At 41.7% G+C, this 18,022-nt stretch overlaps 1 protein-coding gene across 1 annotated transcript in view; it reads right to left on the reverse strand.

The window, feature by feature from the left end:
* Positions 1 to 151: 151 nt before the first annotated feature.
* The window catches only part of vwa5b1 (von Willebrand factor A domain containing 5B1), a 29,432-nt gene continuing 11,561 nt past the window's right edge, over positions 152 to 18,022 (reverse strand). The window contains exons 9-22 of the mRNA XM_031290486.2: positions 16,390 to 16,500; positions 16,037 to 16,239; positions 14,271 to 14,385; positions 13,862 to 14,047; positions 13,417 to 13,606; positions 12,302 to 12,501; positions 10,326 to 10,557; positions 8,766 to 9,059; positions 6,280 to 6,417; positions 5,297 to 5,431; positions 4,530 to 4,601; positions 4,008 to 4,077; positions 2,816 to 2,939; positions 152 to 1,312 (exon numbers count right to left, since the gene is read on the reverse strand). Coding sequence (XP_031146346.1) covers positions 665 to 1,312; positions 2,816 to 2,939; positions 4,008 to 4,077; positions 4,530 to 4,601; positions 5,297 to 5,431; positions 6,280 to 6,417; positions 8,766 to 9,059; positions 10,326 to 10,557; positions 12,302 to 12,501; positions 13,417 to 13,606; positions 13,862 to 14,047; positions 14,271 to 14,385; positions 16,037 to 16,239; positions 16,390 to 16,500 — 2,718 coding nt within the window. The 3' untranslated portion in view covers positions 152 to 664. The remainder of the gene's footprint in view (positions 1,313 to 2,815; positions 2,940 to 4,007; positions 4,078 to 4,529; positions 4,602 to 5,296; positions 5,432 to 6,279; positions 6,418 to 8,765; positions 9,060 to 10,325; positions 10,558 to 12,301; positions 12,502 to 13,416; positions 13,607 to 13,861; positions 14,048 to 14,270; positions 14,386 to 16,036; positions 16,240 to 16,389; positions 16,501 to 18,022) is intronic.

Consider the following 18,022-nt stretch of genomic DNA (forward strand, 5'->3'; position numbering starts at 1 on the left):
CTTTTTTAAACAAATCTTAACATATATTTTAAATTTTCTTTAGCTTTTTGCATATTTTTCTGTGTCTGCTTTAATGAAACTGCAGAAATGGCAAATATTAAGAACACTGTAATGGTAACAGGCGTTAGAAAAGACACAGATCGCTAGCAAGTACCCAGATATTGTCATGTAGCATTTTTTCCCACAATACAATCAATACAGAAAATGCTGTAAAGATGTGAAAACAGTTTGTCAATGCGTGGAACATTTTTTTCTTACAATTGTTTTGCAGCATTCTCCCCATAACATCAATATGATGACAATAAGAGCTTTTCTCAGATGTCAATGGTCCGTGGCCTAGCATGCTATTGATTTAACACTGACATTCATGGCCATGAAACTCAAATCTGTGGCATACCTCTGACTAGATCCCTTGCTAACACGGATCCAGTTCCAGTATATGGCACAAGCAAGGTAATAGCTTGAACATAGTGCCTGTGAAGAGCCTGTGGCATGTTTGGAGGAACAACACAAACAGAAGAAAATACACATTGTTCACAACTGCAAAGTCAGACTTCAGAGGACAAACTGCCGAACAGAGAATAGTACAGCTCCGGGTAGCATAGTATCATATGGAATTGAGTACTTTCCGTGGTCTGTATTTTCAGCCTTGGATTAGCAGGCCTCAGACACTGTTAGGGTTGTAACAGAGCATGTTCAGTTGCAGGTTCTCATCCCAGTGTCTGATGATGATGAAGAGCTGGTTGGCAGCAGACTTGACGGAGGCTAAGTCTCGGCCTTCTGGGATTTCCTGTGCACTCAACCACATGCTGGCTTTGGCGGCAACCAGTTCCCACTCTATGAAATGACTGGCAGAGCTGTGCTCCAGCCAGGCGAGAGCCACCGCTGTGGCCCACACCATGCTCTCTGGATCCAGCATCCTCTTTAGCACACCGCTGGGCGATGCGGTTTCCAAGCCGCCTGACGCAAAGCCCCGTCCACCGTCCGCCTGGGAGTGTTGGGAGAGCCGAGGCTCAGCACTGGCGGAAGGACTGCCTAATGAGGAAGGACGAGCATCCGTCCAGGAACTCCTGGACAGATGAAAAGGGCTATTGATGCCCGTAGCGTGCTGATATGTTTCTGGTTCACACTGTGATTTGCGTCCATCATCGGCACTCTCAGCACGGCGGCTGCTGGCGTGAGACAGGTGGCCAAGGCTGCTGCGGTGGCTGGTGAAGGGGGACGTCCACTTTAGCTTGTCCATGGGCACACTAATGGCATCACACAGAGCTGTGTCCAGGGGAAATGCACCACTAGCCAACTGCAACAACACCTGTGCAGAAGGAAATAGTTTACAGCGTAACTAACGTAAAGCTTTTGTTATTTAATTTATTTTCCAACCTTTAATCAGCAGTGTGGTGGTACTTGTAAAGGAGGGAGGGTGCATTTAAGCCCCTGAAATTTCTCTTCTGTTAGCGATTTGTGTTTTTTTTATGCACTTATGCAAAAAGTGCCTGGAATGGGCCGACTGCTTGGCACCATTGCACCCTGAAATAACTTACAGAAGAACACCCAAAGAACTTAATATCCAACTCAGCTGTATACCACTCACTTACTTTGTACTTCTACTTCAGAGGAAAACATTGTACTACTACATTTACCTGACAGAGAAATGTTACTGGTTACGTTGCAGATTCAGATTTTACTCACAAAATATCACAATTGAAATGTGGAGTAATCACAGACATGTGCCCATAGAAATCAAATGGAGAATCTATGGAGAATGGAGAATTGAAAGACACAATCACATACACACACACGCACACACACACACACACACACACACACACACACAACACACGGAGGTTTCTCGATTTATAGTTAGATGACAAACACACAAAATAAGACGTGCGGCTGGACCTTATCAACTGATTTGAGTGCTTGCTGTTCTGAACTGCACTGCATCTTGTAGCAACAGTCTTCTATGGTTAATTACTTCCTGCTCAAGCTGAGCCTGAGGTGCCTCGCAATAGGATACCTCAATGGTCGTCGTTAAAGAAAGGGAAAATCATTTTTTGGGGGGCAGCCATTCTGATCATTTTTGACAGATGTTGTCTTTCCTTTGAATTTGAAAAGTGATGAATAATACAGGTGGTATGCACTGCATAATTAGAGCCTCCTTCAAAGTCTTGGTCATGTCAGGTAGGAGCAGAGTGTGGTCTTACTATATACAGTATTAAAGTAAGCCTGGGGATTGTTCTATCACTTGCAATTTATTTTGCTAGGCAGAAAAAGACCATGCTCAGGAAAACAGGATTTGTTTTTTGCTTTTACAGCAATTTTGAAAAAACCTGCCAAATTGTCGCATGGTTTTCAGTTCACTTGTTTAAGATTATACGACTCATTCCTTGGTCAATTATAGATCAAATTAATAGTGAAAAAAAAAAAAATTATATATATATATATATATATAAATCAAAATGCATATACCTGATTATATCACTGGTATCCACCACTGACCTCTTTTTTATCATCTCCATATTCTTTTTGTTTTTCGAAACAGAGCAAATTTGCAAAGAAAGGGGGTGATATGCAAACAACGGTTCTAGATTGGATTTGAATCAGATTCAGCATGCTTACATGCTGCACACTTTAGCCCTCTGGACTCATCAAAACAGCTTAGAACTGCTACTGCTTATTGTTCCATGCACTCTAACTGTCACAGACTGCGACACATTCGTCTCTTCCGACAAATCTACAGTCGGTTTAAATCAGTGTCCTTAGAAAGAAATGCATGTTGACAAGAGCATTCACGTGTTATAGATCTGCTGCTCACCAGAGGAATGTAGTCTTTGTTCTCGTTGTCACTCTCTCCAATTGAATCACCGGACTTGCTGTGAGATCGACACATGAATCCTTTGGCAGCCCGAGTCAGGAGACGAGTCCTGCTGAGGGCCAACCTTACAGAGGAGAGAAAGAAGCACACACCACGATTGATTGAGTCTATTGCTTGTATACCGTATGGATAGGGGAAGCAATTGTTTCTTTTCAATATTCTGTAAATTCCCAATAGGAACCAAACAAATGGACGATTTTGGTCCAGACTAGAATATCTTAACAACTGTTTGATGGATTACCATGACATCTTTGTACATGCTTTCATGGTCTCCAGAGGATGAATCCTAATGACTTTGGTGATCACCTGACTTTTCCTCTAGTACCACCATGAGGTTTTGTGTGAAATGTTTGGACAAGTGTTGGATGGATTGCCATGAAATTTGGTTCAGGCATTTATGTTCCCCTCAGAATTAATTGTAATCCCTTTAACGTTTCATCTAGCGCCATCATCAGCTCAAAATTTCAGTTCTTTCTAATACTTTGGTTTATGACCAAATACCTGCAAAACTTATGACATTCCCATCAGCCTCAGCTGAACATGATACTTGCTGAACATCACCATGTTAGCATGCTCAAAGGGGCCAGTATAGTCTATAATATGTGATTGTCGGATGGTTGAATAGTTTCATCATGTAGTTTATAAAATATGATGTTTTATTATAAATTAAACTACCCAACAATATAACCAGTCCAGCTGAAATGACTAGCCGATAAAACACTAAGTTGACTAACAGAACTGTTTTTAACATTTCCAGTTTCTAAAATGTGAGAATTTTTCTGCAGAATACTGTTACTTTTAATACTTAGTAAGTACTAAGTACATTTTCCTGATGATACCTACATACTTTTACTTAAGTATAATTTTCAATGCAAGACTTCTACTTGTGTGGTATTACTACTTTTACTAAAGTAAAGGTTCTGTATACTTCTTCCACCGCTGCAGTATTGTCCTGATTCATTAACCTCAAGACAGCATGCTCTAAAAGTCAGAATCAGCTGATGGATAAAGATAAGGATATTAAAAAAGAGAGCGGTTAAATATGTATATGACTGAAGTCCCTGTGTCTGTGCATGCAGTGGTACCACAGCTACAGCACATTTATGTAGCCAGCCAGTCTCCAATCACCCACCTGGCAGAAAAAAGGCTCTCCCCCGATTTCTGTGATTGGTCGGAGGTCACGGACGGACTCCTTTGGGAGACTTGGAGATAAAGAGGCAGAGTTAGACAAGGGGAGGAGAGAGAGAAAGCAGTAGTGGCATTTTCTGTCTCTTGTCTGTTTAGTTCTCAACATGAGTCTCACATAATAAAGAGATAAAACACCCACTGAGATGCAACGGTGACAGCGGAGGACATATTCCAGCTGTCTCTCCTCCACAGCTGAAACACTTCTTCTTGTGCTGGTGTGTTTGTGCCTTCAGTGTGTGCTCATAGTTTTGTTTGTCCAGACAGTGTTTGCCGATACAAGCCACGGAATCACTTACAAGAAGAGGGACTAAAATGTCAATAATCTCATGTTTCACATATTGAACAACGCCACAGTGCTGCCCAGAAAAAGACAAGAGACTGGCAGACAGTTTATGTCAAAGGTCTTTGTGGAGGAAAATGGATGAGATGCAGCAAATTCACTGACCGGTTGATATGTTGCACGTACCCTCTGTGAAGCTACATCTCTCCCAGCTGGCGGAGGAGGGGGTGCTGCAGGGAGAGACACCATCCTCTCCATCTTAGACAATGATCAAAAAGAAGGGAAATTAACTCTCGGCTGCCCTTTATTTAGTTTAATTCCTTTTACAAAATCATTCCTTCTTTTTTTCTCAAAACCTAACCAGGTGTTTTAAAAAAAGACAGCATTAACAGGCAACACTGAAGCAACTCATTTGCATCGGTGCCCACTGTGCACCTCTTTCCTTTTAACTGGCAGTGCCAAGCAGATGCTCAAGCAGTGTGCTAGTCTTAGCTCCTGCTGTTGCTATGCCACCACTGAAAACCAGTTTAACATTTTGTTCCCTTTTGCTGAAGTTTAAATAAGTATTTTTGATGTAAAGCGGCACTCAGCTTTCCGAGCGCTCAATACCTCCCAGTTACCGGTGCTGATGATGCAAGACTGCAACCTTTCCAATTCAAATAAAGACAGATTTGAATAAATACAAATATAAGAAAGGTCAATCTTGAAAGACCTCATACCACCTTCTCCCTAAATATATCCATCTAGTGTATATTCACTATTTTATTTGCAATAAAAGATGCCTTCTATGAATGAATGCATGAATTGTGAGCTTCAAGTCCGTCCTGCGACCTTTTGCTGCGGGTCATCCTCTCTCTCCCCCTTTCCTGTCTATCCACTATCACTATCTAATGAAGTAAAAAGCCCCAGAAAACATTATCTTTAAAAAACAAATGGTGAGCTATGCAGCCTACTGTTGGGCAGCAGGACATCTTCAGCTTCCTCAGACATGCCTCCAGACTGAGAGCGACCCAGTCCGATGGAGTAGCCTCTGTTCTTCCTGCTCCCTGAACGAGAACTGGAATGTGAGCCCCTCTTCAGACCTTCACCTGAAAACAAAATTAAATTGTTATGTTTGTTTTTTAAGTAGGCAGGCATACGTAGTTTTCAAGCTGGCTTGTAGTGGTGCTGCACAATTTGAAAGGGAGTCCAGATTGATATCATTTTGGATCTAGGATTTTAGACTGAACCACAATCACAGCTTAGTCTCGGTATCTGGTCACAGGTGAGTGTTGAAAAGCCAATAGCTGTAAGTAAGAATGCCAAATCAGTAATAATGTTGGGAGAGAAACAGGTTGCAACATTGAAAGTTAAAGGAATAGTTCAATATTTTGGATAATGTGCTTATTATGGTTTTCTTGGCTGGGAGCAGTGAGTTTTCAGCAGTGAATTGAAGTCTCCACTGTTTGCCTGGCAACCTCAAAGTGACGACAAACCCTTTAGCACATAACCCCCTGTAAAACCACAAACTGTCAAACCAGATATAGCATGTTTAGGGCTGCAATTAATGATCATTTTTAGAGTCGATTAATCAATCAGTTAATCGTTTGGTCTATGAAATGTAAAAAATAAAAATATAGTTAGAGAATGCTTAGTTTATATCCTCGACGTTCCAGCTTCAGATTTAACAAACAGATATGAGAGGGGTATCAATCTTCTCATCTAACTTTTGGCAAGCGAATAAGCACATTTCCCAAAATGTCCTTTAAAGAGAGAATACTTTATTATTAATGTATACGTTACAGACTTTATAACTTCTAAACTACAAACAAAAGAAGTTCAACTGAAAGAAGTTGTTCTGGGATTTGTTTGAGGTGAACGTTCTGTTTAAACATGTGGAGAGGACTGAACAGTGGGTGGTATAAAGACTTCATCACATTAAATCTGTATGACTTACTGCTGTTTATGTATTCAATACATGTCGGCAAATACTCATTAGTGTCCAGGTCGATAGGAACCAGCGCTGTGTGTTTGCTCAGTATGTTGCAGGCCTTGCTGGTGTGAATAGCGTATACCTGGTACTTTCTGCCAGAGCCTGCCAATTATAATAAGCATACAATGATTACGTGGCATATCATAGGATAACATAACATTATTACAAACATCCATAACTCATACATGAATCATTCATTAAATACAGCTTAAAGGAATAGTTTGACATTTTTTCGAAATGCGCTTATTTGCTTTATTGTCAAGATTTAGATGAGGAGACACCACTCTCATATCTGTCCGTTAAATATAAAGCTACAGCCAGGAGATGGTTGGCTTATCTCAGGAGGAAACAAGCTAGCCTGGCTCGGTCCAAAGCAGTGTTGCCAATGACTTTTTCACTAGATTTAGCAACTTTTCAGACCCCCTTAGCGACTTTTTTTTCAAAAAGAAGCGACTAGCAACAAATCTAACGACTTTCTGTAAAAGAGAGTCGCCAATATTGTCGGGCGAGCGCAAGGTTTTTCTCTCCTGCGGCCACCACAGTCACTTCTCTCTGTCTCTTCTGTTCAGCGACTGAGGAACAGCAGTGAGTCTATGGGCGCCTCATATAGTACTGCAGATAGGGGCTGTGCAGGAGGAAAAGTACGAATTCTATCGCTTCTAACTTTCTCTCTGTGTGATCATTTTACAATTAAACACAGCCCAACTCACAGCACAGCTGTTGTCTTTAACTTGTGTTTTTGGTGATTTTGTCAGATGATGTCGCGGTTATATAATCATGATTTCAGCAGTGCAGAGCAGCAGCTTGGAAACAACTGGGAAGTTACTACTGGTGGACCCGGGGTGGAAATGGGACTGAGTACCCGGGGCCCTCATGTGAGGAGGGCCCAAAAAGATGCTAGAATGAATGGCTGTGAACAGTGGTGGAGGAGGTACTGAATCTCAGTACTTAAGTAAAAGTACAAATAACCAGATATATATTTACTTTAGTAAAAGTACTACAAAACTACTTAAGTAAAAGTAAAAGGTACCTGATTTTAAATGTACTTTAAGTATTAAAAGTAAAAGTACTTGCATAACGATTTATTCTGTTAATGTCTATATTCTAATAATTTTAAAAAAAAACGGTATGGGCTGTGGCATTTTAATTAAGTTAGTTTTAGGTTAATGTAATTGTGCTTACCATCTGTGGCCCAGTTTACATTCTGACTTACAATTTTGGTTATCTATCAGGGTGATCTGCATGAAGCTCGACTTTGCATTATTTCCCACGGGACAGTGAATGCTGCACACATTTATTTAGCGAGAACACACGGGCTTGGACTACAAGTACGTGGCTTCACAGCTGAGGAGGACCGAGAGTGTTTTTAAGATAGATATACGGGTTGTATATTAACCCTATGTGAACGGATGCTTCACATATGACCAAGCAGAGTATCGGGAGTAGCAGCAGTAACAGGAGCAGCGGTACCGGGAGTGGTACGCGCCTGGCCAATAAATGCTATTGAAGTATTGAAGTCTTGGCGTGGCCATAGTGGGATTCGTAATATCGCGAGCGGCACCGGGAGCTGGACGGCCGCTGCTGAAGGCTTCCCTGCGGACTGCAAACGTGTGACGGACGGTCAGGAAGACGTTTTGGCAGGGGGAAAAACTGATCAGAAAATTTAACGAAAATGTAACAGAACGTTGTAGAAATGTAGTGGAGTAGAAAGTATAGATAATTGCTGCAAAATGTAACTAAGTAAAAGTCAAAAGTATGCACTATTGATTGTACTTAAGTAAAGTACACTACATATACGTGAAAAATGTACTTAAGTACAGTAACGAAGTATTTGTACTTCGTTATATTCCACCACTGGCTGTGGATGCGGGGAGGGGCCCATAGAGAATGCCTTTCTACAGGGCCCCTGGTAACATGTAGTCTGAATGGGCCATATTTCATGTACTGTATATGTGGATACAGACTGAGGGAGAAGCAAAGGTGAAGACTTGACACTGTCTGACACTACACATGGGCGCAAATACGACATGATGATATATCAAATATGCTAATTAGTAGGCCTACATGTCGTCATCAAGCGACATTTAGCCACTTTCCATCGAAAGTACTTGGCAACACTGGTCCAAAGGTACAAATATCAACCTACAGTACACCTATCTTTCTTTAATCCGGCTGATTTTGTCATCTATTTATTATCTATGTATTATGCCAAGAAAGCAAATAAGCATATTTCCTAAAATGTTGTGAAAATGTGAAATAGGATGATAAGAGACTTAAGATGCATATATTTCAAATTGAAATAGTCAGAAGACCTACTCCTGATCTGTTTTATCAATTTATTTCCATCCATCCATCCATCCGTTCATCCATCCATCCATCCATCTACCTATCTATCCATCTATCGTATTTTAGAATTTTCCGATAAACGTTAAAATCCCCAAATAGCTCACCGTGCTCAATGTCACACTCCTTATCCGCCATGTGCTCAAAGTCGCGTATGATGGAGTGTCCAGCCATGTGGTGGAAGGTCTCGTTCCACAGCTCCTCGTGCACCTTTTCCTCACGCTCCCGGCCGTTCAGGAAGGGCTCGATATCAAAGACAACCTCCCACCTCGCTGGTTTCCCACACAGCAGTCCGGACACCACGGCCTTGCAGTCGCCTTTCAACTGGCTGGCAGCACCCAGATCTGAAATGTGGCTCTCCTGTGGGGTTTCTGCTTGACATAATTGATGTCCATAGCCATCTGAAATATCACAGGTTGGATTCCTGAATGTGCAATTTCCATTTTGATACACGACATGTATTCAAATCCATCTGAAGTTCGTCACCAGCTGCTACTGCTCACTTGGGACTGGATTTGTGTTGGATTAACTCACCCCATATGTTTTCCAAAGCTCTCTGTGTTCAGCCAGCTTTAATGGATCTCAAATAATTGTTTTCTAAAATTCTACCTCTTTTGTTCCTGATTAATTTTCTGTTTTGATCCCAAATATAGAAAAACCATTTCCTGTCCAAGTCACTTCTGTGCTCGACCATCTGTCATTATTTCTCCTCTTGGATTTGGGATGGATGTTTATGTTGTCATTTAATTAAATTTAAGATACTTGTCACATCAGACTGAATGAAACCACTGTGGTCTTGGCTTGAATTTAAGGGCTGGTAATCATATTTCATAATCGAAATTTGGGATTAGGATTTCTATCATGTTAAAGGAATAGTTCAATATTTTTGGGAAATATGCTAAATTATTTTCTTGCAGAGAGTCAGATTGATACCACTCTCATGTGTGTACATTCATTTTTACTGGACATATGTAAGAGTGGTCTATTTCCCAAAAAATTAAAACCATTCCTTTGAAGGGACAATCATAATGTCTGTGTAGTTTCAGTCAAAGGCCATTGCTACTTTAAAATGTATGACAACTTTAAAATGTTTAATTGCTTTAAAGGCAGGGTTCCAATATACACTTTTTTTATATCATGTTTGAAATGGTCTTTACACCCCGACAGCAATAAATAACTTCAGGGCTCTGAAAAAGGAGCAGAAAAGATCTGTCACCTGTATCTGCTGTAATCCTGTAAAAAAGCCTACCAATCACAGCCTCGCTGTCCGCTTGGAAAGAAGCAATGAAAGTTCTCCTTGCCCCGCTGCGCGTACTCTACCCCTCCTGAGTGCGAGCCTGAGCTCAGTGCGCGTCGGCGCCGCATTGCTTACAGTAGTCATGTTTGTTTTAAACATTCAGTATGATAATATTAGCTGTTTGCTTGCCGGTGAATGAGACATGCTGCTCTGGAGCAGCGATATAGCAGTGCTCGTGCACGTCTGTGTGTGAGCGGAGCCCCGAGGGCAGAGCGAGGGGTTAGACAGAGCCCCGGGGAGATGCTACTTTCAGATCTTGCTAGCTTTTCAACATTACCAACTCTGCCTTTAAGATGTGTTGACTGGTAAAGTTTGGTTTTATTTAATACATTATTTTTGCATTAATAAAACAGAGAGCTTGTGTTCTCACCTGTGTCTCCGACACTGCCGACAGAAGGGCTGTCAGTGGACGATCTGGATCCATCTTCGCCAGCGGAGTTGCGAGCTGCAGGTGGCGCGCTAACGCCGCTGGGCTGTGGGTTGTCCTGAGGCTGGGAATGAAAATGAAGCTCTGAGTCGGCTTCTTGCTGTAGGGGCGGCTCCTGCTGAGGGAGCGGCCTGGGACCTCTTGAAGATGAGGCACACAGACTTGCCAGCTGTGGCTGAACACAAAAAAAAAAAATTCAATTTAAAATACCCTGATGCAATTTGAGTTTAAAGTGCCCATATTATGAAAAAAATCACTTTTTTCTGGGATTTGGGGTGTTATTTTGTGTCTCTGGTGCTTCCACACGCATACAAACTTGTAAAAAAAAAACATCCATGCTGTTTTGAGTGAGATACGGGTTTATGAATCCTGCCTTCAGTCTCCGGGTGAGCTGGTCAAAATCAGCAGGGCCGTCTACGTCATTGGCCGAAACATTTGGTGTGTGCTAACCACTTAGCTAATACCAAATCAGTGAGCTGTTTCTCCAACTTCGGTACAAGGTAGGATTAGCCGGGAGACTTCTTCTAAACAAGGGCACACTTCCAACTTTGCATGGAATACCCGCAGACGAGGGACATGTAAGTAGTTCTATACAATTTCTTTTGTAGATTAGGGTGAACTCATGTGTGATGTAGCAGTGTTTTGCCATTGACAACGAGGTGGCTAACCGCTGGCTTCTAGCTAGTAGTCCTTACCTAGCTACTGCGCATGTGCGACTCCCAACAAAGATGGGATAGATGTGTGATGCCTCACTCTGTAGCTAAAACAGAGAGCTCAATACACAGGGTCAAAAGAGGAGCTGCAGCAATGTGCAGTACAACAAAAATATGGTGTTTTCTGAAAATTAAACCATGTAAACCTATTCTGGTACAACCTCAAAATACAATTATGAACCTGAAAATGAGCCTGATATGGGCACTTTAACTAATTGTCATTTTGGCAGTGGTGGAAGAAGTATTCAGTTCCTTTACTTAAGTAAAAGTACTAATATCACATTGTACAAATACTATATTACAAGTAAAAGTCCTGCATTGAAAATGTTACTTAAACAGTATATAAGTATCATCAGGAAAATGTACTTAAAGTATTAAAATTGAAAGTACTAAATGCAGAAAAATCCTCCCATTTTAGAAACCGGAAACGATCAAAACAATTCTGTCAATCAACTAAGTATTTAATCGGCTAGTCATTTCAGCTGGACTTGTAGGCTGTTATATTGTTGGGTAATTTATTTTATAATAAAACATCATATTTAATAAACAAATGTGTTTTGTGTGAAAAAAAACAGTAACCAGTAAATAAAGATACATTTGATTTATTTTATATTTAATTAACTTGGCCATACACAAATATAGATAGAAAGTTACTATATTAACACATAATTATTAGATATAATTTAATCATGGCATGAGTGCAGTGAATAATAATCTGCTTTACAAAGAGAATATCTCTTCAGAGCCCAGTGAACTCTGTTTAGTTATACTGAGTTGCTCCCTGAGCAATATTCAGAACTGATTACCATTCATAAATGTTGCCCCTCATTACTGAACAGAGCACATTAGTCTGTTCGTCATTATACTCAAATCCCGATCAGGGTCAGATGGTTGTTTAATTTATCAACGCAGTCTGAATACAAATAGTGTTCTTTTTCCATATAATCACAATATGAAAACTGTGTCGTGATACAAAATAAGATTCTCCTGCCTTTGTTATTATAACTGATTTTGGTTTATTTCATGTTATTAATCATTATTAAAAAAAAAGGTTAGTTTGGAAGCACTGGTTTGAGATCTGTGAGCTACAACTAAATTATTAACTGAATCCAAAAAAAAGTGCTGACCTATTTTACAAACCAAACAAGTGCAAATCATCTTAAAAGCAGTCATGTGAATGATACATTTGACAGTGTGAGACCACACCTGGTAGTCGCTCCTCCACTGAGCCTCGTGCTCAGGGCTCATCTGGCCTATCAGCTCCTGGACTTTGGCTCTCCTCAGTGGATTCTTAGCCACCACAGAGCTGGGATCACTGGGAGTGTAGACCTTTTTTGCCGGGTTGTAGTCACTTATCTGGTTGGTGCTGTATGCGCGCCTTCTTGGAGACGTCTTGCTATCAAACCCTGATGTTTTGTTCAAAGATAGAAATAGTCCAAAAACAATTCAAAATAGCAAATCTTGACATACATGATGTGCAAATAGTTGTTAGTTTCGGCTAGTCTGAATTGGTGAGGGTTAACTCAAGATTGTTGACAAAGATGTCCAGTTCACCACAACTTTTCTTTGTCGGGTCAGTGCTTTCCTGAATGGGGAACATCCTCTACCAAAGAGATTCATTTTTACATTCCCAAAAGCAACATTTTGTTTGGAATAAATAGAATAACTTGTTAGTTGCCATGTGCAATGACGTCTACAGCCATGCGGAGTCTATGTTCCCTAAGCCCTGTGTTTCCTCAACCCTATGCCCTAAATCTACCTCTTCTAAATATTGGGGAGGACATATCCCTTGCATCCCCCCCCCCACACACACACACACCCCCCCGAAATCTACGCTTATGCACGGGGATACACTGGTAGGGGCAAATGAGGTTTAACCATGTATCCAGCTAATTAAAATAGCTCACCTTACTGTATTGTGTGAACAGTTAACTTCATCTAATATTGTATGTGGCATTTTCTTTTGCGGGGTGCAAATGTTCCACCTAAACAAGTTCCTTCCCGAGACTATTTTGCAGAGCAACTATCGCTGCGTCCGGAGCTTAGCACGCCCCAACACGATTGTGATTGGTTTAAAGAAATGCAAAACAACCTCTCCTTTTTCTCTCCTATGCCAGAATGTATGTGTGGTGTAGCCAGACCTTACTCCACATCGCTGTGGAGATAGTTCTGGCAATGCGAGACTAGAAAAGCCAGGAACAATCATTAATAAGTTTCACTAAAATGTTTTAGCTGCTGGAGAATTGCGAGACTGCGAGACTACCAGCGTTATAAAAGACAACTGTAACGAGCGAGAGGATGCGTGTACTGTAAGTTCTTACCCATGGTGTCTTGCTCTGTGGTGGCAGGGTTGTCTGTCATGGAGTCCTGGTAGGAATCATACAGAGGTGCTTCCCTGTAGGACCCCTGACTGTCACTACTCGTCTTCACCGGGTCCTCCTCTTGAGAGTGGTAAAACACGGAGCTGGCTGACTCAATGGAGCGCATCATGCTGTATCGCCTCCTCTTATCCTGTTGAGATTTTTAAATAGGTGACACATCCACTTCACAAGGTTTGATTAAAAAGCTTCTTCATCGTTAGCCCTTTTTAATCACACCGTTCAGAGGTAACGGATAAGTGATTTAAATGAAACAATTAAATGATTTATCAAACAGAGCCTTAACAAAACTAAATTGAGGTTCCTTTTCTGAAAAGAAAATGTACAACACATAAGGTCATCTCGCATGCAGTCTTTTGTCTCCTCTCAGCTGATGTTTTGCACTTACAGATTTGGGGTTGGCATGGTAGCGGGTGGCGTCGCAAACCACACTGTAGCCAATCAGACTGTCCCCTGGAAACAGGAAGGAGTTGCCCACAGGGGACAGCAGCACTTCTTTGGTCTCAGGAAAGACCCATTCGATGGAAATGTCACTGAGGACCGGAGACATGGTTTTCTTCAGGGACTTTATCATCTGTGGAGTAATAATAGACTTTTAGATATAAACCACAGCTTCTTTGTGACCAGTACGTGAAGCGAATAGCGTCACTGAGATATCCTAATAAAAATAATCTTTTGTAACAATTTGTATCAGTGGCAGACATTCGGTGCTCAGAACCACAGCATAATGGCTCTCCAGTGGGCCTCAGAATAGCTGGCTGTCTTTAGGAGTGAAACACAAAGCTGGAAATGAGTACCTTGGGCTGCAGCCTCTCTCCGTCAACCAGGAACTCTGCTGTTCCTTTGGAAACTGTCGCCAGTCCCTGCACCAGCCTCCTGCAAGCACTCTGTCCTATGCCGAATGTAAAACATCTGCACAAACACATTAAACACTGCAGCTCCATGGACAGATCGAGAGATATATGCATGATAACAGGTGTCTTCTCAGGATGTGCACACATTTCGCAGAGATCTACAGAGATTCTCTGCAGATATATAGACAATCTAATTTGTCAAACACAGATCTGGGGGAAAGATAAAGATGAGCCAAACAGCAAATTATCTTTCATGGTGGAAAGTTGAGACATGCCTGCTGCCCCTCAGAGTTCTCTGGGGAGGTTGGCTGATGCTGTATTTCACCATTTTTATTCCCTTTTTAACTGAGGGATGAGCTGGCTGATTTCATTGCACAAGCTACATCGCTTTTTCATTTGAAATGAGATCAAAGAAAATGCAGTTCAAAGCGGAAATGTTACCTTCTGCGTAGTTAAAAACCTCACGTGGATTTTGGGGACAGAGATTGATTGTTTTTTGGTCTTGTCTCTGACTGACTGCGCTGATTTGTAAGCATAGTGTGATAATGACCCAGGAAGTGTCGATGAATTGGCCAAGCTCTGTGTATCTAATGCAATCGTCTGGGAGCAGTCATCCATTAAAGGAGGGAAGACAAAAGTCAATTATTTCCAGAGTGACTCAGGAGGGGGATTCACAGTGTGAGACTTAGATGCAGGCTGCAAAATGAAATGATTTCCCAGTGTATTGCAGATCTATTGTGCCACCAGTGCTCACTCTCAGTTGACAGTTGGTGCTTGCATCCTTCAGAGAGCTCCCCCACCCCCCCAAACTCTGAATTCAGCTTTAAAACAATGCTGTTTTTGTAAACATATTCATACTGAGAAATACAAAGACAGTTTTGTGTCTTAATAAGATTTGTATCAACTAGGGGTGTGCAAAAAAAATCGATTTCAGCTCTACCGATTCAAAATCGATTCATAGAATTTCTTTTTTCTTTTTCTTTTTTATTGTATATGTACTGCAATCACATGGGAAAAGTAACTACATTTACATACTGTGAATCGTTTTTTTAAGCGAGAATCGTTTCTGAATCGAAAATCGATTTTGAATCGAATCTTGAGCCTAAAAATCGATATTGAATCGAATCGTGACATTTTCTAAATCGTGCACCCCTAGTATCAACTCATTTGGCAATAGTCTATACCCACGATGTTCCACTTCCAGGATTGCTCCGGTGCCGCCGGAAATTCTGCCGGATATCAATCTTTTCGGCCAGACGTCCATTGCCTTCCGCTTTCTTTGTGTTGTAATTTCAAATTCCGGTGGATTTATGAGGACTATGGTTAACTGCTCCTCAGATCTCTGCAGGGTAAATCCAGACAGCTAGCTAGACTATCTGTCCAATCTGAGTTTTCTGTTGCACAACTAAAACAACTTTTGATCGTACACAAACAAGTTCCTTCCCAAGGCTATTTTTCAGCGGCACCGTTGCTCCATCTGGCTCTTTGCACCGCCCAAGACCATTGTGATTGGTTTAAAGAAATGCCAAAAAAAAACAGAGCCCGTTTTTCTCCCATCAGGGAATGCTGTGTGGACTCGCCAGACCCTCCTCTGCAGCGCTGTGGAGGAAGGTCTGGCAATGCGTGACTAATTAGGTAATGGCTTGAATGTAACATGTTCATTAATATAAAATAGTTGCGCACACTATAGCTTTAACAGTGATACTTGCCTAATGTAACGTGCGTGGCTGCGGACCAGCTCGATTACTTTGCCTGTGTTGCTGACGGCCCCGTCGGTGAGCAAGAAGAGTAGGCGGGGGTGTCCAGTGAACATCGGCTGCCTCAGGATCCACTTGAGCGGTGCCAGGATGTTGGTCCCCCCCATGTCGGCTCTGATCTTCCTAACATACTCACAGGCCAGGTCTAGGGCTTCCTGAGATGAAGCGGAGAGAAAATAAACCGTGATTTTTTTTTTAAGTTGCAGTATCTCACAATTTCTTTGGCTCAATTTTCCCAACAGAGTTAACACACATGCAACTAATTATTTACTGAATTGCAGGGATGTATTACAGAACTGCTTTACCTCCTCGTACTTCTGGCTGGTTGTGAAGAGGGATTTGAAAGTGGAGCCAAAGCTGATGATGTTAAAAAGGCAGCCTGGCACAAGGCTCTTGAGAATCACCACCATGGCATCCTGGGAGGGAGAGACCGAGAGCAGATTGACTTCATGTCCAGAGAGAAGAACAGAACAAAGACTGTAAAAATCTTAAAAGAAAATAAAAGGCAAAACTCTTCTGCTCATTAGGTGCCTAATGGGCGGCTGAGGCTCAGGTGGTAGAGCTGTCACCTACCAATTGGAAGGTCGGTGGTTCAATCCCTGGCCCTGCAGTGCCATGTCAAGTGTCCTTGGGTAAGACACTGAATCCCGAATTGCTCTCGATGCTGCGCCATCAGTGTGTGTGAATGTGTGTGAATGTTTATCTGATGAGCAGGTGGCACCTTGTGTGGCAGCCTTGGCCACAGTGTATGAATGTGTGTGGATGGTTCCTGTACTATGTAAAAGCGCTTTGAGTAGTCTAGGGCTGCACAATTAATCGCAATTTTATCAAAATCACAATATGGACTAGGGCAATACCCAAATCGCAGTGGGGGCGCAATTTGTAAAGGCAATGTGTCAAACCATTCAGAATTAAGTATTGTGGTGCTGCAGAGACATCGCAGCTAGTCTATATCCACGACATTTCATTTCCGAATGCTTCGGTCCCGCTGGAAATTCCGCCGGATGTCCCTCAATTCGGCCGGCTGTCGGTCACCTTCCTCTTTCTTTGTGTTGGCATTCTAAACTTCGGTGGATTTATGAGGACTATGGTTAACTGCTCCTCAGATCTCTGCAGGGTAAATTCAAACATTGTAACTGTAATTGTACAATGTAAAACAACATTTGAGCGTACACGTTCCACCAAAACAACTTCCTTCCGGAGGCTATTTTGCAGAGGCACCTTTGCTCCGTCCGGCGCTTAGCACTGCCCACGACGATTGTGATTGGTTTAAAGAAATGCCAATAAACCAGAGCATGTTTTTCTCCCATCCCGGTATGATGTGTGGACTAGCCAGACCCTCCTCCGCAGCGCTGCACAGCACAGCACATTTTCTCAAGGACAGGGAGTGAGTGGAGAGTGGCATCCTGCAGTGTCATTTCATCCATCACTGCTCTTTCTACAGCAGAGGGGCCCTTTCTAGAACACTACATATCTCAACCTTCACTCAGGTGGAGAGCACAACGATCACCAGACAGTCCACAACAAAATACTTGTTCAAGTTCATTAACAGAAAAAAAATCAATATGTAATGTTCAAGAGATATTTTTAAAAGGTATTAGATTAGACATATTTATTTTCTACTCACGTGGGATTTCTTTCTTCGGCTTCACAGACATGCTACATTTAAGCCGTCCTCTACCATGGTTTAGAATACATGAGATAAAGACAATAAATAACTAACAAAATAACTGGGCCAAACGGTTGCAATTAAAGTGCAAAAATTAGAACACCTATTAAATATATATAGTAAAAAAAAACAGCAGCAGTTACTAATATCAAATAAAACAGCCTTTTGTTGAGTAAGATGACAGAGGATGGAATAAAAGATGTTTCTCGTTGCTGTGGGATTTCTTAAAAGATCAGTGGTAAATAGTCATTAAATCACTGGCTTTAAGC

The sequence above is a fragment of the Sander lucioperca genome, chromosome 12 (genome assembly GCF_008315115.2).
Source record: "Sander lucioperca isolate FBNREF2018 chromosome 12, SLUC_FBN_1.2, whole genome shotgun sequence".
NCBI classification, from domain to species: Eukaryota; Metazoa; Chordata; class Actinopteri; order Perciformes; family Percidae; genus Sander; species Sander lucioperca.